The sequence below is a fragment of the Bactrocera tryoni genome, chromosome 2, assembly GCF_016617805.1.
Source record: "Bactrocera tryoni isolate S06 chromosome 2, CSIRO_BtryS06_freeze2, whole genome shotgun sequence".
Lineage (NCBI taxonomy): Eukaryota > Metazoa > Arthropoda > Insecta > Diptera > Tephritidae > Bactrocera > Bactrocera tryoni.
Window position 1 is genome coordinate 64808648 of NC_052500.1, and position 27110 is coordinate 64835757.

The 27110-nt window shown below is 39.3% G+C and overlaps 1 protein-coding gene across 1 annotated transcript in view; it reads right to left on the reverse strand.

Annotated features, from left to right (window-relative positions):
* Nucleotides 1-26156, reverse strand: part of LOC120768840 — a 33742-nt gene extending 7586 nt beyond the window's left edge. The window contains exon 1 of the mRNA XM_040095592.1: nt 25603-26156. Within this exon, the coding sequence (XP_039951526.1) occupies nt 25603-25894 (292 nt within the window). The 5' untranslated portion in view covers nt 25895-26156. The remainder of the gene's footprint in view (nt 1-25602) is intronic.
* Nucleotides 26157-27110: the final 954 nt, after the last annotated feature.

A 27110-nucleotide genomic window follows, 5' to 3' on the forward strand; every position in this document is an offset into this window, starting at 1 on the left:
ACTCTCATAAGCTCTCGGCTTTGGCGTTGGCTTACTAAGAGAGTTCAAAATATACAAATTCGGGGATTTCGTTCTCTTCATACAGAAAATATATGTATCTTGCGCGCTTAAATAATTGTTATGATTTGCATTGCAAAACGAAGCATAAACCCCCCACTCTTTATCATAATTGACGGCACCATTTAAGGAGCTTTAACAAAGTTGCTCAAGAAAGAAATCAACTTTGCACAACTGAGACCACACGCGAGGCAAACAAAGTGAAGGCCAAGCGGAGTATACAGCATACTCCATCATACTGACTGATTAACTGGCCGACAAACGCATTGACTGACTAAAGTTATTGCTTTTATTGATTGACTACAGTTACAACAACAACCAACGGAGTGACTTAAATGGCCTGATTGGTTGGGCTAGTGATGACCAAAAACAACTGAATTACTTAGTCCATACACACAACGGGCTAACGAGTGACACACACGAGTGTCAGGGTGGCCGACTGATTGGTGGACTGACTGACTGACTGCAGGCACGACCGACCGAGTGGCACAGTAGTGATGGTTACAGCGATGGATTGACTGTTTGACTGCCACGATTTACTGCCGCTACGCCTAAACGGACTGATTAAATGCCTTTTGGAGATATTCAAGTGAACTTGCAGGAATTATGGGTGTGTATATGTGTGTCACAGAGTTTGACCGAAATTCGAAAGCTGGCCCAGAAAGCGAACGCTGACGTTTGGATAAACTAAAGCGTTCTTAACTCGCAGACGCATCATCATATGGAGGCCACGAAATCCTTCACAAACAACTTTAAGGCTCTGGCAATAGACAAAGTCTCACAAGCAACAACAACAAAGCGTTAACGTTCTGCAGACAATTGTTGTATGTGAATAACAACAGTCGTAACTTGGCAGCGGTGAGACCCTACAGCCTCACATACCCACACACATACAAACTTGCAGCGGGCCACAGAAGATTTAGACCTTTTGCGCTCATGTTTATTAATGAACGCGTTTCGAACCGAAAGGATGTTAGTCGGCTGGACTACTGTTGCTGACACATTGGCTAAATTTGCGGCTGCTACCAACAGTGTGTGTATTTATATTGGCCACCTCTCCGCATTATCAACACTAGCAGCAACATCATCTTGGTCAAAGTCATTTGATATTCTATTTGGTAGCGTCCAAACCAAGTGCGCGCTGTATGGCTTGTAGTACAACTAAGTATCTGTGTTGTTGTTGCTTTCCGCAGCTACTATAAATGCCGCTGTCGGCTTTATTATGAATGCTTGCTGCTGTTGCGGCAATTGGCTGCGGTCGAGTGGCTGCGCTGCCACAAACGCAGATAGACTTTCGGAAGCATACACATTCCCATTTACATATATATACACACACACACACACATATATTTGCTGGCACACACACATATATGTGTACACAAAACATGCATTTATTCATCAATTTACTCGTGGCAGCTACTCAGTGGCTCTCATTGCTGCCACACATTGTTCAATAGCCGCCAATCGCCTCGGCGGCCGTTCACTGGTGCGCGTCCACCATGTGGCCAGGAAGTTGCTAATGGTTGTGAGTTGATGAGTTGGCGGTCGTTTAGTTGCGGCTGATTGATTTGTTCGCTAATTTATTATGAGAATATTAAATGAAGGAGTTTATAAGGTGGCTGAGTTTAAGTAAGCAAATATTGTTGTTTGTTCTTTTCTTCGCCCTGTTGATGTGACTTATTTATAGGTTGAAAAAAGTGCGGAAGTAAATTTCGTGTGAATATTTGAGGGTAAATTTTGTGTATTGCTTTGACTTCTTCAACCATAAAATAGGGGACTTTGTTCAGATGTCTGAAGCTTAACCCGTGAGCGTTATATCTGATCGATTTTAAGTAATATGATCGATGAATTATTCGCCCCCTCTTCATCTGCAAACTGGAGCAAGTAGTTTCGTTCCAGCTTAAGAAAAAGTTTTCACAAAACAGGTATGTCATTAGTAGGTAGTAAATTAAGCTCAACGAGTTTACAAAATTTGTCGCCTGTTTTTTTAAGGAATCTGTAGGTATATGTATCAGTAATAGAAAAGCAATTATATTCCATTAGGGCAACGCTAGGCCACACACATTGCTGGAAGCTCCGACACTTTTTTCGAAGGTTCTCATACATACAACTTATATAGGAACAGACATCAAGTGTTTACTACCTGGTGCATTATTTTAAAGGTTGAAAATTCGCTTCAAGGGAAGATTGTCAAAATCGACTAACGATTATGTTTAGGAAGCTTTATGCTTGGGTGGTCCGGAGCAGAAACATTCCGAAAACCCTCATTAGCTCAACTGCATCGCGTGACCTTCACCTGGTGGTTTCTTCTCTGCGCTCATAAATATGAGGGATAATTAGGTGGGATCAAGTCGGTGATGGAAAGAAGCAATGTTTACGAGCTTGTTTACGAGTAAGGTGCTCTCCTTAAAATCTAGTTTCAGGCTACACGACTACTGCAATGTCTTTGAGACGGAAGTGACTACCAGAGAATGCAGTCGATATACTGCTCCGAAACGTAGCGATTTTTAGAAAGGCGTGCATTCACTTCGAAAGCGAGACGACGAAACTAGCTTTGAGGTCGCTGACAAGTGTTCAAGACTAATTAAGGTGTGTATGACCTATTTGTCGATAGCATTAAGCTGTTATCCGACTGAAGTCCCCTGAATTACTTCCTAGTGCCATTGCCGCAATTGTAGTTCTGACTGGACACTAACCAATAGAGTCAAACGAAGTGCGACTTTTCCTATGCAAATTGATAAATAAGTACGCATTTTCTCCTCCTCTATTGCAAAACTTTTGCCAGAATGAGGTTGAAATATCTCGGTAGGCATACCTTCGATTAAACTAGAGAAGCGGCTGGGTGCTTTGTTGATCTATTGTGGCTTAGTGATCCATGTGTAGAAATTTTGGAATCACAAAGGTTCAGTCAGAAGGTCTTTTCATGTTGTTGCTCACCCCAATTCACGAACAAACGACGATTCTGGTGGTAAAGCGGCTTTAGTTCTTGCGTCACTTTGATCTTGTAAGAATGTAGGCCAAGATCTTTTCGCAATGTTCGCCACAACGACGTCACAGAGATGCCCAATGCTTGGGAACGACATGTGAGAGGCTGAGTTGGGTCTTTCTCAATTGATGCACTTGCGGCACCAATATTCTCGGCACTACGGGCACTTATTTATCTCACTGCATGGAAGCATTTTGTACTGTGCTGTGGATTTTTCCACTAGACGCACAATTGTTGATCTAACAGGGCGAATATGACGACCATAGATTGGACGTAGTGCTCTTAAAGTTGAGGCCACTGACTCCGAATTTCGGTAGTAAATTTTAATGACTTCGACTCGTTGTTGGCTCGTATATCTTTCCATGCTGAAATGGCAAACCTTACTGAAGAGAAATGTCAAAAAGCCGAGAAAAATATTGCGTTGCTTGTTGTATATATTGGTCAGATTCGCTGAGGCACAAATGCATTTAAAATCAAAACATTTTTGGGCCAATTAAATGGCCTATAAAATTCAAAAATCAGTCTCTAAAATTTGTTCTCTCTAAATCGAAAATTCTCCCCCGACCAAAGGCAACAACATTTTTCAATACCAACTGTTGCTGGTTGACTGCCTTGTTGTCGATTGTTGTTGTTGCATGCATAAAGCCAATGAGCCGTGCAACATGCTGGCGCTTTATATATGCAGCAGTAACAACAACAATTACAAACATAATAACAACAAAAATAAGTAACAACAGTGGCGCTAATAAACGAAATGTGAAAGAAGCGCGCTGAAAGCAATAACAAACAACAATGGACAGCAACAACAATATCCACTAGCATTGCTAAGTATTTACTAAGAGAAATAGCAGCGTCAACAACAAATACCATAGCAAATTGCGGCGGCAACAGCGGCAGCATCATGCGCAGCCAACTTCATTAGCAGCTGTGTTGTTATTAGTGCTTTGCGCTTTGTTGCCACGCTGGTGCCTTTGCAGTCATAAAGTACGCGTTGTTAACTTTGGCTGTTATTTGGCTGTTGCCATTTATGTTGCCACGCGTCATTGCATCACACAGCTCCGTCATAATTCACATCATTTAAACTTTTGCGCTGTTCAAAGCGCGAATTTGTTTTGCTGTATTTGTAGAGAACTTCGCATTTACAGCCATTATTATATAGATTAATATTAAATGTATAAAACTTGTAATATTTTAAGAAATGGGAATCACTCTGATGCCCTGACAAGAGATTACCCTGAATTCATTTCTATGAAGGACAATTGATATCTTCGGATTTAGTTTTTTCTAGTTGGTTTGACCTGTAATTCGAGTGTCAAACGTTTCAATTTACCTTCACGAATTTCTTTGTTGAGAACCTTTCTAGTAGCTCAAACAATCTATTACTTATATGGACCTCCATTGACCGATCATGCAGAAGTTCGAATAGCAATTACCCGTCTGAAGAACTACAAAGCGGCATGGTCTGAAGGATTGCCTGACGAGCTACTCAAATACGGCGGCGAAGAACTAATCAGGAGCATGTTTCATCTTCTGTTTAAAAATGGTTGGACAAAAGCTGCCCAATCCACAAAAACGGGAGGCATGTGATGAACATCCTCAACATCGCATATAAGGTTCTAACTACTGTGGGATAAGTCTCCTCAACATCGCATATAAGGTTCTATCGAGCGTATTGAACCTTATCAGTGTGGTTTTAAGTCTGGAAAATGTATAACTGACCAGGTACTCACCATGCGCCAAATCTTGGAAGAAGATACTTGAAAAGAGAATCGACACACACCAGCTCTTCTTCGATTTTAAAACTTCTTTTGACAGCACGAAAAGGAGCTGCCTTTATGCGCAATGTCTGAATTTGGTATGCCCCCAAAACTAATATGGATGTGTAAACTGACGTTGAGCAATACGAAAAGCTCTGTCAGGATCGGGAAGGAACTCTCTGAGCCGTTCGATACCAAACAAGATTTCAGACAAGGCGACTACCTATCGTGCGACTGCTTCAATCTACTGATGGAGAAAATAATTCGAGCCGCAAAGCTGAATCGAGAAGACACAATCTTTTATAAGAGTGTACAGCTGCTAGTGTACGCCGATGATATTGATATCAATGGCCTCAACAACTCCGCCGATAGTACTGTTTTCTCCAGACTGGATAAGTAAGCTAAGCAAATGGGTCTATTCCCATTGCGACAAAAGCTGTTTTAGACTCATTAAACCTAGATCTCTGGAAATGGGGCTCACTGAACTGATAAGTTGACGCAGTCAATGTAAAAGAGGTGAAAAGAGCTTTTTCGAGATCGATACTAAGTGGAAAACCGGATAGGGGAGCCTTCTGTCAAAAGCTCTCTATAAACTTTAGTTTGAGGCAACCAGGCCACTATAGTGTCTTTTGAGCAGTAGATAAATTGCTTGTAAGCTTAGATTCCTGCAGAGTGTTACGAATTTACTTCGATAGCAGAGTGGCAATATCGCCTTTAGCTCGCTGATAGGTTGCTCTAGACTTGTCTTAACTTCTTCGACAGGAGCTCCAGGCTACTTTGTTATGCGACTTGTTTGGATGTCGGATCACAGCGAGATCGGCCGAAATCGGCTAAAAATGGCACCCATTTTCATCAGATTGGAAACGGGTCGGCATTCCGCTATCGTTTTCCGCTCTAACGGCGAATTATGGTCCTAACGTGAACCGTGTTTTTAGCATCTTGTATCTTGCCGCAAGGGTAGGGTTTCTGACTACATACTCTTTAATAAGCTCAAATATGGTAAGGCTACATATTTTGTCGACTGAAAATTATCAAAGCTTTATGTAAAAAAATGAGGTGGAATCATATATCATCATCTTATATATACTTTCCTCAAAATTGTCCAGATTTTGTTAGACAAATGTTGAAAGATCTCAGCAGAGATACCTTTGGCGAATCTGATGTGCTCGCTGGCACTGATATTAGCTGTCATAACAAATTTGTGGAAAACTCAGAATGCGATTTCTATCATGATCAATGTTCACTGCTATTCAACTGTCATCCTGCTTTACATATAGTGCGAGGATCAGCCTTTCGACCTAACCTAACTCCATTCCCTTACTTATCATTTTCACTTTAGATCCAATGACTTGCCTCTACATGCAGACCAGAGATGCAACGCTTAGTATTTGGGGTTCTGCGGAAGATTTATGTTGCTTTGACCATTGCGAACGGAGAATACCGCAGTCGACAGACCACCGGGGAACGCAGAGGAAGACTCAGGTGGAAAAGAATATGTCTACACTTGAAATTTCCAATTGGCGCCAAACAGTTGAAAGGAATAACGACTGGCGCGCTGTTGTAAACTCATTTATAACCCCGTAAGCGGTGTCTGCGTCAACAAAGAAGAAGATATAAAATGACAGACCTTCTGGAATAAAAGAGCGCTAAGAAATTCCAAATGTATGTAAGTGAGGCACTTTTATTTTATCTTTGAATACCATGTTGAGTCACGATGCCAATAACAAATATTGCAGTCATCTAATGTAACTGGAGCTTCCTTAAGAATTTCTATTTAAAAGTCAGGAAAGTTATTTACAAGTTTGTACTGCTTGATTGGCTGGTTCTTGCAAAACTATTTGTTTTGTTTGTTTCACAATTTATTTGAGTGAAGGCTTCTCAAGAGAAATTTGGTACATGAGTACGTACTCGAGAATTTCAAGTAGCTTTCGTTGTAAGCTGGGGTCGAACTGAGGCCACGTGGCCTAGTATTGCGATCCACAATATCTCGCTAAAAATTTGGACTGAGCAACTTCCTTAATTTGTCTTAATTAAAGAAAGTTCAGCCAAACAGTTATATTTTCATTAGAACATATTGCATATGAAAACTCCAAATGCAAATATTATCTTCAACGGAACATACGGATATTACTCCATATGACTAAAATATTTTGCAGTATCAATTAACGCCAAATAATTACAAAGCAGAGGAACTGGGTAACAAACGAAAATTTATTGTGCAAATGTGGTCAAATATAATAAAAACAACAAACCAGCCAGCCAGCTTCAATTCCGGTAATGAATATTAAGAGCAAAGCAACTGCTAATAACAGCAAAAATATTACGCGAGACACAACTAATAGAGAGCAAACTCAATAATGAGGGTTCCATGGCCCACACCAGACACCAGCATACCATATTACATTCGGTTTAATTAATATTTCGAGTTACCAAAAGCTCTGCTGCAAGTGCAAAATGCCAAAAGCGGCGAGCAGCGATTACACACATCACTGGTAAAAGAACAAACAACCGAAAAAGCAACAACCACAAGAACCACAACAACAAAAATGTGAAAACAATAAGTAACCTGGAGCAGCAAAGGCAACACCGGTGTAAATTCACGTCAATTAGAAATGAAAATGGAGATTTAGCCGCAAGAGCCGAGGCAAGGAAGCGAATGGCAGCGCAAAAGGACTGCAACGCGAAGGGACGAGAGAGTTGTGCGGATAGCGCTTGGGAGTAATTGGAGAGAAGGACCAAGCGGCCAAAACAACGGAAATGTAGCGGATCCAGTTACACTTTTGGGGGGGCAAAAGGTATAAAAAATTCACGTATAAACAACAACAAAAGCAAAAAGTAGCGAAAAATGAAAACTCGCCATAAGGTAAAGTTATTCTTGTTGCTTTCGCATTCCCGCTGTTGTAACTGGATCGGCAACAGCAACGGAGCTCATACATCAATTAGGCAACTTTGTTTTGAACAAGTTGGTGGGTAGTGGGCGTGCCGCGCCCGCGCCCGTGCCAACGTAAGCTCGCGCCAGTTCGCGCTAAAGCTTGCCTGCTCGTTTGCTGACTTTTTCATTTGCTGCGAATGTGCGAAAATCGAATTGGCAAGCAACAGTGCAATTGCAAACCAAAAGCACAGACGAGCAAAAACAACAATAATAACAACAACCGGCAGGAATGCAAATACGTTGAAGCACACACACACCCACATACCATATATATGGTACACACAGCTGCATAAAGTATTGAACGTTATTGAACAATGCCAAAATCCAATACAAAGTAAGCTAACTAAAGGCGCGGGGGTGGGGCGGAGGCGAAAAAGTTTGCGTAAAAATACCGAAAAACGAAACAATTCAATTTAAAATGGCAAAACAACACAGCTTGAACAACAAAACACAACAACAAGACAGCAGTGCCTGCACCTTCGACTACACACACACACACACACATAGATATACATATACATATATATACACGCCCGTACAAACGAAATATTCGCAAAATCGTTAATTTAATTAACTGCACAAATACGCGGAAAAGTATTTTCATTTCGAGCATATGGTCGATTTGTATGTATTTTCGTTTGTGGAGGTGGCTTGCTTTCGATTTAGCCGCGGCCGCCGGCTGCGGAAAATCAAGCGAATCACTGCTGCGCGCATCGCTGATTATAAGGAAAACGAATTAAAAAGAACAAAAAACAACAGAAATCATTAAAAGCGCTTTAATAAATAAAGTTTGTAAAGCGCAGAAATTAATGCGAAAATATGGCAGCACTACTTTTGTGCACTGCACTCCTCAAGGATATGAAAAACGCACATTCGGTGGAATTTTAAATTGGAAGTGCTTTTTTTTACTTTTAAAGCACGTACGCATGCAAACATATGTTTATATTTGGAGGTCAAACATCTTAAGCGATTTAATAAAAAATAAAAAAATGAAATTTAAACCCCTCTCCCGCATTGCTTACACCCAACAAAAGTCTGTTCTAAAATAGTGTTAAAGGCTTGTATTTCAAAAATTAGTGACTTGATTCTTCATTATCGAAAAGCTATTATGTATAATGATCAGTACGCAGTGAAGAAAATATAGCAGTCGTAGTTGAGCGTGTACACAAAGACCGTGGAGAGTTCATTAGGCGCCATGCGCAGGAAGTCGGCCTGACGTACGAAACGATTTGGCGCATTTTACGTCGAGATCTTAAATTGAAAGCGTATACATAGAATACAGCTTGTGCGGAAACTGAAGCCGCTAGACTTTTCCCAAGCGACATCGCTTCGCTCTATGGGCTCTTGAAAAGTTCCAAGAAGATCCGACGTTTTCGAATGAAATTTTGTTCAGCGATGAAGCCCATTTCTGGCTCAATGGGTAAATAAACAAGCAAAATTGCCACATTTGGGATCAAGAACAGCCGGAAGAGATTCTCGAGCTGCCATTTCATTCAGAAGAAACAACGATTTGGTGTGGTTTTTAGTCCGGTGGAATCATCATATATCTCCAAAAAGATTGGGAGTGGCTGATGCCTGAAATTGAAGGTGATCTTGGCGACATTTTAATTCAACAAAACAGCACCACTTCCCACACATCGCATCAATCAATGGATTTATTGAGAGAACACTTTGGTGAGCAGATAATTTCACGTTTTGTGGTGGTCGATTGGCCACTACGATCGTGTGATATCACACCGTCAGCCTTTTTCCTGTGGGGATATGCAAAGTCTAAAGTGTGTTTGCATACACTTCTCGCCTCGATTCAGGCCTTATTCGTCAGTTGCCAGTCGAAATACTCGAACGAGTCATCGCAAATTAGACACAACAGATAAACCATATGAGTCGTAGCCGCGGCCAACATTTGATAGAGATAATCTTCAAAAAATATGTGCCAAATAATGTTCCTGCGAATGGTGATAAAGGCTTCCCATCAAATTTGAAATTTCTGTGTTTTTTCTTTAAAAAATTAGGGAACCTCGATATACTTATATGTATATGAAGTTTAGTAAAAATAAGCCCATTAGCTTCCAATATATACCTACGGATTCTGTATCCTCCGTTGTATATATGCTATCAGGTTTTTCTTTTTGAAGTAGCACATATAAGATTTCATTCTAACTAGCTCTTGTAGAAACCCCAGAGGTGATCTAGTGACCGTTGCCCAGAGCATACTAAAATTATGGAGGGAGAACCTCTCCAGCCTACTGAATAGCTGTGAAAGTATAACGCCTGGAGAAGGCCAACCCGATTCCCCAATCGAAGACTATGGAGCAGACGTTCCACAAAACGGCAGAGGACGATGGATTGCCGGCCGAGCTATACAAACACGGCGGCGAAGAACTGATAAGAAGTAAAATATAGTCGGACGAAAGCAGCGATTGGAATTTAAGTGTGCTCTGCCCAATCCACAAAAAGGGAGACCCCGCAATCTGTGTCAACTACCGTGGGATAAGTTTCCTAAACATCGCGGTTAAGGTTCTATCGATTGTGTGAAAGATTAAAGCCCACCGTCAACGAACTGATTGAGCCTTATAAGTGTAGTTTTAGACCGGGCAAATCAACAACTGACCAGATATTTACCATGCGCTAAATTTTGGAAAAGACCTGTGAAAGAGAATCGACACACACCACCTTTTCTCGATCTCAAAGCAGTCTTTGACAGCACGAAAGGGTGCTAACTTTATGCCTCGATGTCCGATTTTGGTATCCCCGCAAAACAAATACGGCTGTGTAAACGTTGAGCAATACCAAAAGCTCCGTCCGTATCAGGAAGAACCTCTGCGAGCCGTTCGATACCAAACGAGGCTTAAAACAAGGCCCTTAACTTAATCGAGTAGGTACAAACTTTTATAAGAGTGTACAGGAACTGGCGTACGCCGATGATATTGATATCAGCGGTCTCAAAACCCGCGCCGTTAGCTCTGCTTTGGCAGACAAAATATCTCCTGTCTTCACACAAACAGTCGTCGCTTTCGCGACTAGGCTCTCACGTCACTGTTGACAGTCATAACTTTGAAGTGGTAGATAATTTCGTCTATCTTGGAACCAGCCAACAATGTCAGCCTGGAAATATAACGCAGAATAGCTCTTGCCAACAGGTACTACTTCGGAATGAGTAGGAAATTGAAAAGTAAAATCCTCTCTCGACGAACAAAAGCCAAACTCTATAAGTCACTTATTATTCCCGTCCTGCTATATGGTGCGGAGGCTTGGACGATGACAGCAACCGATGAGTCGACGTTAAGAGTTTTCGAGAGAAAGGTTCTGCCAAAGATTTATGGTCCTTTGCGCATTGGGTACGGCGAATATCGCATTCGATGGAATGATGAGCTGTACGAGATATACGACGACATCGGCATAGTTCAGCGAATTAAAAGACAGCGGCTACGCTGGCTAGGTCATGTTGTCCGAATGGACGAAAACAGTACAACTCTGAAAGTATTCGACGCAGTACCCGCCGGAGGAAGCAGAGGAAGTGGAAGAGCTCCACTTCGTTGAAAGGACCAGGTGGGGAAGGACCTGGCATCGCTTGGAATATCCAATTGGCGCCACGTAGCGAAAAGAAAAAACGAATGGGGCGCTGTTGTTAGCTCGGCTTTAAACGCGTAAGCGGTGTCTACACCAGTAAAGAAGAAGAAAAAAAAAAGCGATAACACAACCGGACCGGATGGTCACTGATGATGATGATTTTACCACTTGCGATAACGTAAAGCGGAGAAGATTGTGATCAAATCGCATAGTGCAATCAAGACAGAACTATGGCCGGTCTGGCGGATTTTTTAATATGTTTAGTGGAATATGTAGGAAGCACATTCAACAGGGACTATTACATAACACTACAGGACCGTTGGAAGGACGAAATCGCCGAAAAGCGGTCGCATTTGAAGAAAAATAAAATCTTGTTTCACTAAGACAATGCAATTTTATCATTTAAGGTAGCATTTTGGTCTCTAATAACTTTTAACCGAGTTGACTTAGTTTAAAAAAGTAAGATGCGTAAGAAAACAACACTAACACGTTCTGGGCAATTCACAAACAGGTTTCACTTTATTTTTGGGGCTGCATAGTTATTAGTAGCCAGTGATAATTTTTATACTTTCACAACAGCATGCAATAGAGTAAAGCTCAGTCTAAAATTAATCAATGTAGAAATACTACTGTGATCAAAGAGTAAGATAAAATTGTCATTTACAACTCCCGAGCATCAGGAAGGCAAGTACATTTTTTTCTAGGTTAGTATGACTATGGCTATTTGTGTTATTTGCCAAGCGACTGTGTTTTTTTTTTGATATCGCCGAGTTTCAGGTGATTTTGTAAACAAACCATAGTGAATTTTTCTTACAATTGTTGATTTTACTTAGGAAAGAAGTTTAATCAAATTCTATTTCTGAAAGGAATATTATTTTGAGTACACGTTGAAATTGTTGCAAAAAGCCTGTGGTGATCAAATTATGGCACAAACAAGTGGGTCAAGTCAACCGTCACCGACGAGGCCATGTATAAAAAATCAAAGTTTTCTTGCTCGAAAATCATAGATTGAGAATAAAAGACTTAGCTTATAGTGTTGCAATATAGTGTGGCTCATCCTAAACCATTTTGAATGACGCTTGGTATCTCTAGCGCGCCATGTCTCGTTTGGTGCTAAATCGCAAAATTTTTTTTAGAAAAAAAAGCTTCACATTGAACAGCTCTTATGCCAGTTCCTTAATCACTGTAATGCACCATGTCAAACTGCAATGATGTTTTGCGACTATTTTGCCAAAAACTTGACCCTTATCATACGGCAACCATCGTATTTGGCTGATTTTACTCTGTGCGACTTCTGACTATACAGCAAACTCAAAAGCCCAATGCGAGGACACCGTTTTTACACGAATGAGGAGATGAAAATCGAATCGAAGACGGTATTGAAGGATATACTGGAATCGGAAAAAGACTATGCTGATTTTTTCCAGGAACGTTACGTAATTTTCATCTTTAAAGCAATTAAATCGGTATAGATCTTGGTCTAAAGCTCACATTTCTAACATTATGGTTTCCGTTTAAAGCATTAAGGCTACCATAAACCTTTAGTGCCTACAATTGAATACTATATAGCGATTGAAATATCTAATTCATGTTGACTTTAAATTACTTACATAAATGAACATTAATGTAATTCAAAGCAACTTTATTAGCGACAACTACGGTAAACTAAATCGTGGCTAAATAAATCAAAACGTACGACACTAAACGCAAAATGCACAGCATTAAAAAAAGAAAAAATAACAAAATTAAATATAAAGGCTGCAAGTAAAAGCCGCAATAATGTCAATATATTATGCCAGGAAATGCCATTAATTTGCGTGCGAAGTCCGTAAACCCCAAAACCCACTGGTTGCGATTTGTATCTTAAATGCATGTCAGCAACAACATGCTGCAACAATCGCACACTAACGGCACATATGCACATAAATATCTTCATGCGATTGTGCGCATGTGAAATAGCGCGCAGAGCCATGCCAGCTGTCAAATGCCAACTGGCGGCTAAGCGTTATCAGCGAATCGCGCATATGAAATTTATCGCTTACATTACGCTACACACACATACACATGGTAGACTAAAAAGCAACAACCGCAACAGTAACAACAGCAATCGCTGCAGAATAGCGCTCGTATTTTCTAAATTAATAGCGCGCGCATGCGCAATGCGATTTTCCGCTACAACAACTATTAATTGTTATTTAATTTTTTCAACACTTTGTCGAGCAACGAACGCAAGCGCGGCTTGTATGGGCTGGTAAAGCCTTATATGGCGCACACTCGCACATTTTGATATGTGTTCGCTTTGAGCGACGCGAAAAAGCTTGAGAAATTTATTAACACTGATTTGCTGATATCGGTGAATGGCATCTTAGAGGAAAAATTGCACGCGGATTAATAGAGAAACTTGTTTGGCTGTTGGTTGCGGCAGCGACAAACCTATTGCGGTGGACGAAGCATACTAGCTATTAGGTATAGTAATTACAGGGTGTATGGTGGTTCTAAAGCTAATTTCTTAGCTCACTCCTCATGCTCTTCCGATTGATAAAGACGATTGGACGATTTTTGGTATATGACACCGCAGTGAGATTATGAAGAGAGGCTTGTGAAGGTTACATCTATGGACTGCAAGCAACGCACTTGGTGTGCACGTCCACTCAGCGGTGCAACAACGTTTAGAACTCAATCTTTACCGACAGATCCAAAATGGACTGCGAGGTAGGGACAGAAGTATACACCAATGATATTAACAACCCTCTATCCATCCGTCTACCAAACTCAGCCAACATATTTCAAGCAGTTTTAGTAAATTCTAATCATATAAACGGCTTGTGGAGCTCTATTAAATAACTACAGAGATACACAGGCAATTTTGCCAACCTTGTTGTTGTCTAAGATTAAATCCAGCATACTTAAGACATGGAGGAAAACTTTAAGTTCACTGGCAAGTCAACTCCACTTATCCAAAATTTGAGTTCGCAGTCACACAAACATTTTCGGCAACGAAAAAGCAGACGAGTTGGCCAAATCAGTAGCTTTTCAAGACGAAACCGAGACATAGATAATGCTATGCCTGAGGAACGATTAAGAGACAGATCTTAATACGCAATTTGAACAAATATCTTAGAACAGATGATAATCTATAACCAAAAGGAAGATAACGAGTCAGATATAGCCAAAATATGATAAGGCAGGACCTAAGGAATTATTAAAAAGGTACACGAAACGTTTATACGGTCTTTTAGCTACCCTAATGGGACATTTTCTATTTGAATAATATGCGTTAAAAATATTTGTCGCAGTTGCAGACTCAATGAAAATTATGAAACCGTTGTACACTTGCTCTGTGAGCGCTCCGCTCTATCGCAAACCCTACATAAAACATAAAGAATCCCACAGTTATTAAACTAAACTACTAAACTACTGAAGAAAATATATTAGTCGTAGCTGAGAGTGTAGACGAAGATCGTGAAAGTCGATTTGGCGCCGTTTATAGCAACTCAGGCTGACGTAAGGAGCGATAAAACCAATTTCTGGCATGGGTAGGTAAATAAATAAATTTGCCGCATTTGGAACGAAGAGCAACCTTAAGAGATTCTATAGCTGCTATTTTATCCAGAAAAAAGAACGGTTTTAAGTGGTTTGTTAGCATTAATCAATAGATTTATTGAGAGAATACTTTGGAGAGCACGTTTTGGGCCGGTCGATTGGCCATCAAGATCGTGTGATATCACACCGTTTTTTCTGTGGCGTTATGTAAAATCTTAAGTCTATGCTGACAATCCCGCTTCGATTCAAGTCTGGGATCAAAACATCACGCTTGTCATTCGCCACTTGCAAGTCGAAATGCTCGAACGAGTCATCGAAAATTGGACTCAATGGATGGACCACTTGAGACGTCGCTACGGCCATCATTTAAAATAGATAAGCGTCAAATAATAAATCGCAAACAATATTCTTTCGAATGATAATAAACATTCCCCATTAAATAGTAGGGAGCCTCGAAGTGGATCACGCTTTATTATTTATAAGAACACTGTCGAATGTAATTCATGAATTAGTAGAGAAGGGTCTGTTGGGAATCCTGTGAAAGACGATTGATCGGATCAAATCCAAAAAACTCAATATTTTGTCCTGAGCAAACAAAAATCCTAGCATTTTTAATCCAAATATAAATAATTACTGACCCACTATAGAGAGAGATTCTCGAGGAACACTTCTTGAAGTATGATAGATTAAATACGCTCTAAAAACCCTTATTCTGTCCTGAACAAGCAAAAAGCATAGCATATGAATCCATAAAGTAGAAGTCGATGAGATCTCAAATAAAACAGTACATTTTTGCTCGTATTCTGGACTGAGCGGAAAACGGTGCTATATTAGTTTTGGATATAGAATTACAGGGAGAGTCAAGATTTAGCGTCCCAGCATCTGTGTTAAAAGAAGTGGAAGTAAGCTAAAAATTTAGGCATTAAGTGGACCTCCTATTCAGCAAAAATATATTAAGTAAGGAGGGAGACCTTTTGGAATGCTGGATTCATTTCAACTTATGAAATAGGTAAGTCTTAGATTTATGCTCTGAACTTACAACTTTGTGGTAATACCCCTTCATCAGCGGGGACAGGCATTCTAAACGATACGGATACAGATAACGGATACTAAGCTGCTTCTAAAGCAAAAGCTTCGGATTCAAAAAAATAAGAGCATACTATATATTAACCGTGAGAAATCAAAACTTTCACTCTGTGGTCTACAAGTTTGTGGAATTCATTATAAAAGAACTGAATTTTAAGAAAATTTGTTTCAACTTCTTTCAAATTATAGCAAACTAAAGCGGAATTATATTAAAATTTTATGCCACTTATTCGATTTTTTCAGCCTAACTCAAATACTGGCTTCTTTTTGAATCACCCATTACAAATTTGTATCCATATGTGGCATGTGACCAGCGATACATTGCAATCACGATAAACTCATTTAAATAACGTCACTTGAATGGGGCGTAAATATATGATATGGCCTATATCTCATGCGACTATACGGTAATACGTTCGTTGCATATTCCTTAGCTGCGGCGCACAACTTTTGCTCTTGGCCAGCTGTCAATTCTGTCCGTCAGTCAACGACCGCCACTCTATTATTTGACAGCCGCGCGCGCCACTGCACTTTTTACACCTCAACACCTTTGTTGCCTCGGCACTTCACGCTTTTTTCTTCTACTACTAACCCGCGCTTCTCCTGCTTCTATTAACCTCACTTTGCCACAACGCTTCAAAGCCTGATTGTTGGACATTTACGCGGCTGCCACTGTGGCGTGGTTACCACTGAGTTCATATGTGTACTCTCGCCTGGCCTAAATAGTGACCGCTTAGTCGGAATGTAGTGCATATGTTGTTGCATCAGCCAATCACTACGGCTTGTGTGCCTAAAGGCTATTTTAATCTATCATTTACCAGTTGCCTAGGTTTAATATGCTGTTGTGATCGTTTTAAGTTGGCCATAAATTCCATACAAATCCCGGTAAGCTGATTTGATTAAAGCAATAAATGTAGCGGCGAGGAGAGATTTAGCTGGTAATTATTATTATTGCAGAGATACGCTTACAGAGTTGCTATATCCGTTCACATAACTTAATCATAACTTAATTGTCGTCTGTTATGTAATGGTAGATATTGTGGATGGGGTTTTGTTGAATGTGGAATGAATAAATAAGAAAAGTATACAGAGCCGTAGAGAGAAAACCGGTTCTCAAAGGTGATTGTGGAGAATTGTTGGAGAAAAAATATGCAAAAAATTGTTGCAGAGCAGCGGGTCCTCTGAGAACTTCGGCCCACCCCCTTTACCAATACTGTATGCATAGTATTACAAGCATTAAAGTGCTTGATATTCTGAAATATATCAAAGTAAAGGACCGTCAACGATAAGTTGTCGCCACCTTTACTTTTACTATCGATTCTGTACGAGAGCTGAAATGTGATCTTGGCCAAGATTTCCTGTTGAGCTTAAGGAGCATACTCTTGTAAAAGGCTCAGAGGTGATCTAATGACTGATGCTTAGACTATATTAAACTTATGGAGAGAACACTGCTCCAGCCTGCTGAATGGCAGTGAAAGCATAACAACACGATGGTGAACTCGATTTCCCAATCGATGACAATGAAGCGGACATTCCAATGCCCGACCACAAATAAGTTCGAATATCAATTACCCGTCTGAAGTACAAGAAAGCAGCGGGGGCCGTTATATTGCTGGCCGAGCTATTCATATGTTGTAGAATATGGTCGCACGAAAGCATGCCCGACGATTGGAATTTAAGTGTGCCCTGCCAATCCATAAAAAGGGGGACCCCACAATTTACACACACCACCATCGTCGATTTTAAAGCTACTTTTGCTATGTCTGAATTTGGTATCCTCGCAAAACTAATGCGGCTATGTAAACTTAGCTCCTACGTCACTGTTGACAGTCATAACTTTGAAGTCGTAGATAATTTCGTCTATCTTGGAACCAGCGTAAACACCACCAACAATGTCAGTTTCGAAATCCAACGCAGAATCATTCGTGCCATTGCCAACAGGTGCTACTTTGGACTGAATAGGCAATTGAGAAGTAAAGTCTCTCTCGACGAACAGAGACCAAAGTCTAGTATAAGCCACTCAACATTCAGGTGCGGCTATATGGTTCAGAGGCATGGACGATGACAAAATCTGATGAGTTGACGTTACGAGGTTTCGAGAAAAAGATTCTTTGGAAATTTAATGGTTCTTTTAAGTTGGCCACAGCGAATATTACATTCGTCTTCCAATTGGCGCCAAACAGCGAAAAAGTAGAACGACTGGCGCGCTGTTGTAAACTCGTAATATCCGTATACATATACAGCGTAAGCGCCAATAAAGAAGAAGAAGAACATCGGTGTTCGGTGTTGGTTGCTTTTTAAATGGACGTAACCTTCATTCGTCGTAAAGAGAATCGAAAAACGATTGGAAATTTTTCTCGCCAAGATTTTAAAAATCATATCATTCTCTTATCGAAAATGCAGGCATTTGACGATTATAAAGCATTCGGACTTGTCGTATAATTTCCGGCAACATTGAAATAATAAAAAAACGTCTTCGAAAACCTGCGTCTTAGCTCTAGGCAGCTAACCGATATTTCTAATATCTCTTGCGATACGTAGTTTGTCAATAGATGTCGTTGCAGTCGTATATCTCCAAGGCAAGCACTCACATTGTTTCATACCGTATAGTGTTGGAAAGGTGAGATTTTAAGCTTCATTTATCCAAGAAAAAAATTATTAATTCGGGGAAGTTAAAAAAAAGTAGCAGGTGTTCAAAAATTTGTGAAAATAATGAAGATATTCGCTACATTTTGCAATTTTTGTATAAAAAAGTGAAGAATGCCCCGCAAGCCACCAATGAAAATTGTGGAGTTTACAGAGGCGATGCTGTATCAGTTCGTGTAGCACAACAACGCTTCGCTCGCTCCGTTTTTGAAATTTCGACGTGAAAAATGCACGTCGTTGAAAAAGTCGATAGAATTATGGAAGAGATTAACCAGGACCGTCATATGAGCAGCCATGACATCGCTAAGGAACTTAGCATTCATCATCAAACGATTTCGAACCACTTACAAAGGCTGGCTACATAAAAAAGCTCGATGCTTGGGTATCACATGAATTGTCCGTAAAAAATTTAATAGAACGAATTTACATCTGCAATTCTTTTCTGAAACGAAATGAAATCGAAACATTTCTAAAGCGAATGGTAATAGAAGACAAATAGTGGATCAAATAAGACAATAATGTGCCAAAAAAAATCATGCTCCAAGAGTGATGAAGCGTAACAAATGGTCGCAAAGCCAGGATTGGTGCCTCGAAAGGTTATACTGAGTGTTTGGTGGGATTGAAAAGAAATCATCCACTTTGAGCTGCTCCAGCCTAGTCGAACAATTGATTCTACTTATCAACAGAAAAGTCTTCGTCTTCAATCAGGACATCGCTAGACCACACACATCTTTGATGACTCAGCAAAAACTGTAAGAGCTTGGCTGAGAAGTTTTGATGCATCCTTCATATAGCCTTGATCTTGCATCATCGGACCTCCATTTGTTTATGTCAATGCAGAACTCCCTTAATGGCGTGAAAGAAAGCCTGTGAAAATTACTTGTCGCAGTTTTTCGCCGATAAACCAGAAAAGTTTTACACTGATGGATAATATCTCTAGCAGAAAAATGGCAAAAAATGGTCGAACAAAATGGTACATATTTGTTTCATTAAAGTTCATTATAAATATTAAAAAAATAAGTTGAAGTCTGATTAGAAATACGAAAAGACTTTTTCGACTACCCAATATGTCAACCTAAATGAGAGTGCTTCGAAAACTGACGAAGAGCTGATTAAAAACTGATATACTATATGTAAGTCAAACATTTGAAGTGATTTCTTCTTATGTCGTCGCTCTTAATAATATTGGGATTTACTTATTATTATTACTTTCGTCAAATATTAAATTTAGAAGCGCTGTCAGATTCCTCAAACTAAGAGAAGGGTTCATAAAGTACTCGCAATTTTATTCTTTATTCTTGTGCCATAATTTACTTTAGTTTTATTTTTTTTATCTTAATTGCCCTTTTTATTGCTTTCGGCTCGCACATCAACGAGCGAAAATATTATCATTAAGTGAATAATTATAAGCAATCATTCAGTGTTTAAGCGCCATAAGTCAAAGCATAAAATACGAGACCGCCAACAGGAAAAAAAGTGAAACGAAAATAATGAATATGCTGAAGAATATAAATGAACACGAGAAAAGATTGTGGAATGAAGGCACAACTTTAGTGTGATAAATAGAGCGCGGTGGTGCGGGGCTGGTTAAGGGCAGTGGCACTTGAAGTGCAAGAAAATGCGTGAAATGAAACTGAAAACAACTAAAATACTTCAGCTCACAATTTTTTTGGCGCGCTCCGATGAGCTGCCAAGCATATTCGCGCAACATGTTGCACAAGCTGTGGCAGCAACATGCCGTTAAGAGAGGAAGACAAGGAAAAACGTTAACTGCGGTTGCACCGAGGCTATAATACCCTACACATTTCATTATATTTGCATTTCATATAGCATGAAGGGGTATTAAGAGATCTTCATCTTAAATTTAATTGGTCAGTTTATATGGCAGCTATATGCTATAGTGGTCTGATCTAAACAATTTCTGCAGGAGTTGTTGCATTGTCTTGGAAACTAATCTGTGCCAAATCTCGTGCAGATATCTCGTCAAATAAAGAAGTTTTCTTTACGACGACTGGATTTTGATGAATCAGTTTGTATGACGTCTTTATGCTGTAGTAGTTCAATCTGAACAATTTCTTCAGAGATTGTACTGTTACCTCAGAAAATGGTTTGAGCCGAATTTCATGAGAATATCTCGTCAAATAAAAAGGATTTCAAAAGAAAGACTGAAATTTAACCGATAAGTTTGTATGGTAGCTATATGTTATAGTGGTCCGATAACGGCAATTCCGACAAATAATACGTTCTTGATGAAAAACGGGCGTATGCAAAATTTCAGATCGATATCTTAAAACCTCAGACTCTAGTTTCAGTATATAGAGATGTAGGTATTGGCGATAGATAGAAAGATATCGACTCAGCTGTTAACGCTGATTATTAGCATATAGAAAAAGATGTATATACATATATGTATATAGCGTCCCTGACGTTTTCTTCGGGGTTTTACAAATTTGTTGGCATTCTTAAACCATATTCAGGGTATAAAACCGGCGCACTCTCGTGGTGGTCATGCCGCGTAGTGTTAAAAATAATTTTTGTTTTTGAAATAAAAAACCAGCGAAGAACAAAAATTGAAAAAAGAAAATCTGCTGGCCGTCAGCGGCCCACTTAATCAGCATCTTTTCGTCTGACGGGGGGGCTAAGGCGAGCCCCATTTCGAGCACATAAAATCATAAATACAAAATAAACAAGTTTAGTGAAAGGCCGCAAGAAACTGTGCATATATTTGTGTGTGTGTTGGGTTCCAAGCCGAAAAACTCATTTACAAAACGCAATTACTTAATTATATGCTTATATAGTACACAAACAAACAAATAATTAGATAAATACACGCACACACACTAACGAATATAAACAAATAAATACAATTATTGCAATCACTCAGTTATACACATACAAAGAAACATACACACAAGTATAGTATTTGGCTGGATTTCCAACTTTTCATCACAAATTTGGCCCCAACTCAGCGAACTGTTGTCCGCGCGTAGCTTTCAAATCACACGCATATACATACTTATATACATATACACACAAATGCACATCTGTCTGTTTGGTACAGTTCCCAGCTGTATTGCATATTGATGAACACTGTGCATGACAGATTGCTCGTAATGAATTATATTTAATTATGAAAATCAATTTAGTCTTTTTCGGCCGCTGTGCGTCCTCTTTTTCCTCCTCTTTGATGTCATTGGGCGGTCTGCTTGTGTGCCTTGGAGATTTATGTGGGAAGTGGGTCAGCGAGTTAGCGCCTAATGCTTGTGTAATACTTAGGGAATATCAGCACTTTCTCTTCGAGTGTGCATACAATTGAATTTGTGTATTATTATTGTGTACAACACTTTCATAAGTATGTTGTAATCCATTTAAAAATTATTTTTTTTGTTTTACTTTTGATAAATTAATTTTTTCTCAACTTTTCAGATACTTTTTCCGAATGATCAATAACTAAGGCAAATTAGTTACACATATAGTAGCATACTACTATAAGAAGAAAATAGTAAGACTTTGTTTATAATTTTAAAATTCTTAATTTATTATTCAAAATTTATTTTACAAATAGCTTCCCGCAATCGAAAGCATTGTTACACAGATGTTAACGCGACGGTGTTTTTTCGAAAAAAAACTTTCGATATCAGAACCAATCGCGCTTTCACTTTTCTTAGGCCCATATGAAACGTCAAAATGGGTTTCATCGATCCTTCTGATATACTATAAAAGTATATAAGATCGTCGCGGGTTATGATTTCTTGGTTCAGTGTTATGGGAGCGCGCTTCAAAGATGGACTCGCCAAGAGAAACTATGCTACATTTTACCGTTTTCCTTCGATAAAGGCAAAAAGCAGGCCAGTCGGCTGAAAATCTAAATAGTTTTCGTGATTCTGGCACTCTAATTGTCAATCACATGCAGCTTTGGTTCCATTCTTTACCTTCGGGTTAAACTGGTGTCAAAGTAAAGCAATTTCTGAAGACCTTCCGATAATAATGACAAAATGATGGAAATCGTCGGACTATTTCGATTATCTAGCAGCTAAATATTGCACAAAATATAGTTTACCCATATATGGTTGGATATAAGCTCGATGTACCACACGAGTTGACAAAAAAACTTCATACACCAAATTTCAATCTGCCAATTGCGGATGAATCGCAACAAAACCAATCAATTTCGCAACGTAATGGCGCATGTGATGAGCTTAGGGTCATTTGCGACAATGTCAACTGAAAACGATCCGGGTTGAGTCACCATGAGCTGGCGCAACGGGTGGCTAAGCCAGAATTTTACTGTGTATTTGGTAAATTTGGCAGACAATAATCTACCATGAGCAGCTTCGACAGCTTAACTCTTACTTCGAGTATGTAAAGTCTAAAAAAACCAATTACCCAGGGTCTATCAGCTTCGGCCATTAAACAAATACATTGATAGTGTCTCGCTAGAAGTTCCGATTTGGTTGAGAGGTACTTACGGTGCTCGCGTAAGAATCCCCTTAAGAGAAGTTGTAAATGGCGGTCAAAAGTCGAATTAGAAGCCGTATTTCACAGCGCTCCAAATTAAGTTCTCATGAAATTTTTTCTGTTGAACAGCAGCAAAGATAGTCCTTTGTTGCGTTAATAATCTACTATCAATATGCTAAGGATAGCTATGTGAGGCTAGGATATATCAATGAGCTTCATGTCTTTATGAATGTTAAATGTGTTAATTCGTATTAAAAGGTCTCTTGAAGGTTTCAATTCTGCTCTGAAAATAAAGCCCGCAACAATTTTGCATTTGTATTTACTACAATATAATGACTTTTTAGACTATTGGTGAATACGTGATCTAATGAATATTTTCAAAGAAATAAATTAACTCCCTAAACTGCTAGATCACTGTAGTTTATTTCAAGCAGAAGTAGCAACAATTGGTAGCAACAGATTTTCTGCCCCGAAATGCAGATTTTTTGCAGGGAGTTATGCGTTCCTATGGCAGAGGGATTAAGCTCACCGACAGTGCGCCTAAAGTTGGTCAGGAAGTGTATAGGCTTGTTAGTAATAGCATCCAGCCAAAGATGATGAGCTTGCAATAGAAGTAAATTCAATAAGCATGAGAACGAGCTCGTGCTCCGCTGTCCTCTTGCTATCTGGCTTCAGAACTACTTGTGCCAATCTTACTCGCTTACCAAGCTTGCTTTAAGCAAGGTTCATCTCTCCGGATTGATAAAAATTCTAACTGTACACTATCTTTTTGGTAATCATGCGATGAGATTAAAGATTTTGAAGCACGCAAAAAAAAGTGAGGTGAAAACATCTAGACACTATCTTCCCCACTGTCCAACTGCTACTAGACTACGGTCAAGGCATCTCGGTTGTTGAGCCTGGCAAATCTGCTGCTATTGATATTAGCCGTCTCAATAAATTTGCGATTTGATACCGTTTTATTGACCTATACGTATGTGTGTATGAGTTGTCCGCATCACAGGGAACTCACGCTTCTAGCTGTTCAAGTGAGATTTTTGATAGCTAGACGATTATCGGCCTGAGATTCTGCGACAAGTGGCGAGATGTTACATTTTTACTGTCGCATGTTTTGGTCTTCTTCTTTATTGGCGTAGACACCGGTTAAGCCATAATAGCCGCATCGGATTGGAGGTTTATTTTCTGAAAATTTATTTTAAGGAATACAAGACTGTTATAAATATAATATTTTTTCTTTCATTTAGCACAAAAACCGGTTCAAACTCTGACATCGTGTACTCTTGAACTTGCACTGAATTATTTATGCACTCACTTGTTCAAACTTTCCCGCTGACTCTTTCACACCGCCTAACATGTTTTATACGCCAATTGAGATCATCACACATCATTCACTTTCAATTACCAGGTAATTGATTATATAATTAAATAAACACAAAACAGCTACAAAACTTCAACATAAACTTGCAGCTATAAGCGCCGAAAGTATCGAAATTATTATAAGCAATTTGAATACAATTTGTTGGCAATTGAAATGTTGCACACAATGTTGCCGTCATTGTGTGCGGAGCGTGCACCTGATGGCTCTAAAAATTGCTACAAAATAGCGGCAGCAGCAATAAAATTGCGCACAAAAAGGGTGTTGAAAACGGCGGCAGCAGCAATTAAACGCAAATATTTGCAAAGTCAAAAGGGGGATTAGCAGATGAGGGCATTCGCGGCTATTGGTATGTATTTTTATACCCCGCATAGATTGCAATGAAGTTTGTAGCATCCATAAGGTAACGTCGGAGATCATATAAACAAAAAGTATATGTAAATATATGCATGAATATATAAATAATTAGCAAGGCGAGATGAGTCGTTTTAGCCTTATTTTAGGTCTGTCTGTATATACACGAAGAGATATCGATCAGAAATTTTATTCACATTATTTTCTCATAAAGAAACTGTTTATCTGTTGGAACTGCCGATATCGGACCACTATAACATATAGCTGCCATACAAACTGAACGATAAGAATCAAGTGCTTGTATGGAAAACTTTTTGATTTAACGAGATATCTTCGGGAAATTTGGCACAGATTATTTTGAAAGTTCATGCCACAATCTCCGGCGAAATTGTTCAGATCGAGCTGCTATAGCATATAGGTGCCATACAAACTGACCCATCAAATTCAAATTATTGTATGGAAAACTTTTGTATTTACCGAGATATCTTCACAAAACTTGGCATGAGTTATTGTCTAAGGTAACAGTGCAAACTCAGAAGAAATTGTTCAGATCGAACTACTATAGCCTATAGCTGCCCTACAAACCGGTCCATCAAAATCAAATTCTTGTATGGAGAACTTTTGAATTTGAAGAGATATCTTCACGAAATTTTGCACAGATTATTTTCAAAGGTAACGCTACATTATGCAAAGAAATTGTTCAGGTCGAACTACTATAGCATATAGCTGCCATACAAACTAACCGATCAAAATCAAGTGGAGGTAAGAAATATTTGGTTATCGTGAAGGGTATTTCAGTATGTTTGTGTGTATTTATGTAAATTTTGTTAGCACTTACCGATATCGAGCGCATAACAGAAAGCACCGCCGCTACCACGTCCGCCGCGCCGTCCATGCCAACTGCTGCAGCTCAATAAAATCAAAGTCAATGTCAGCCAACATAAAGTTTTATTTTTATTAACACCATGACGCTTAATGCGGCAATAACTTTTCAAATAATTTGTTGCGCAATACGAACAACGGCTAAACAGCAAAGCGAATGCGCCGCGGCAGTTGGCTTTCGGCAACTCCTCCTGCTGCTGCTGTTGCAATTTAAATGAATTCAATTGTCGAATTTTTATTGTAGCCATTTTATGATATTTTCCGTTTTCGTTTGACTTTCCGCATTTACTGTTCGCTGAACTTTAGTTTTTTTTTTGTTTTGTTTTTGCGCCACCTTCCCTATTTGGCGTTTTTATGCGCGCACACTTTGTAGTTAGTTGTCCAGCAAAAGGTTGCCACCCAATTGTTTTTGTATATTGAATGTGGCATGAACGAATGCGAAAGGTTGATTGTTTAGTTCTTGTTGTTATTGTTCTTTGCTGATGTTATGATTATTTTTGTTGTTGTTGTTATTTTCTTTACTGTTGTTGTTTTGATTTTTGTTGCTTTTGTTGTTTTTGTTATTATATTTGTTGTTGTTGTTATTTTTGTAGTTGCTGTCCCCGCTGTCCGAGGCCAATGTCAATGTTGCGTATATTTTTGTTACGGCTACCACAGTTGTTTCTGTTGCTGTTGCAGTTGTTCCAGCCCTGCACGTAGTTTTCGCTTGAACGGTTGCAGTAACATTTAAAATAACGGCACGCTAGCGGCATAACGTTTTAACTGGCAACTAGTAAGTATGCTATAGCAATTCGTTCGTCGATTTTCAGCGTGAACTTTGCACAAATGTCGAATTAATTTAATTAGATTGTGTATTGGTACATTAAGGTGGGCGGGTGGTATGCAAAACGCTTAACACAAGTAGCTTATTTTAGTCTAAAGCGCTTCGAATAGTTGTTATGTGATTACTGCGCCATGTTGCACGTGAATGCCTGAAAGTGAAGAGAAAGGGGGAGAGAGAAAGAGAGGCAGTGTTTATTTTCGAATATTATAATGAAATAAGTCTGAGTCTATTGCACAGATAAGTGTATAAGCAATCGATAATAATAGGTTAGGTTAGGCGTGGTTATATGGTCGATCCTAAAAGGGATCTCATTTCGACACTTTATAACGTCGATAGGTTGTGGTATCCATAACGTAGGTATCGATAATAATATTAACTAATAAAAGCTCTACTAAGTTGTAAGTTTTCAAATCATATTCCGGGAATAGGAGTTAGTTCCAAATACACAACTTTCCTGAGATTTACAGTTAAATCTTTCTTTCGGATGTTAGATAAATAGAACACTTAAAAGCTTTTTATGAGGAGTACACATACTGTTCCTCTATATAACTCGATTAACACACTTTCATTAAAAAGATCGTGAAGAACAAAATTGTAGTACTAGGTTGTCAAATATCTCCCTTCCGACTTTTTGTTTGTTG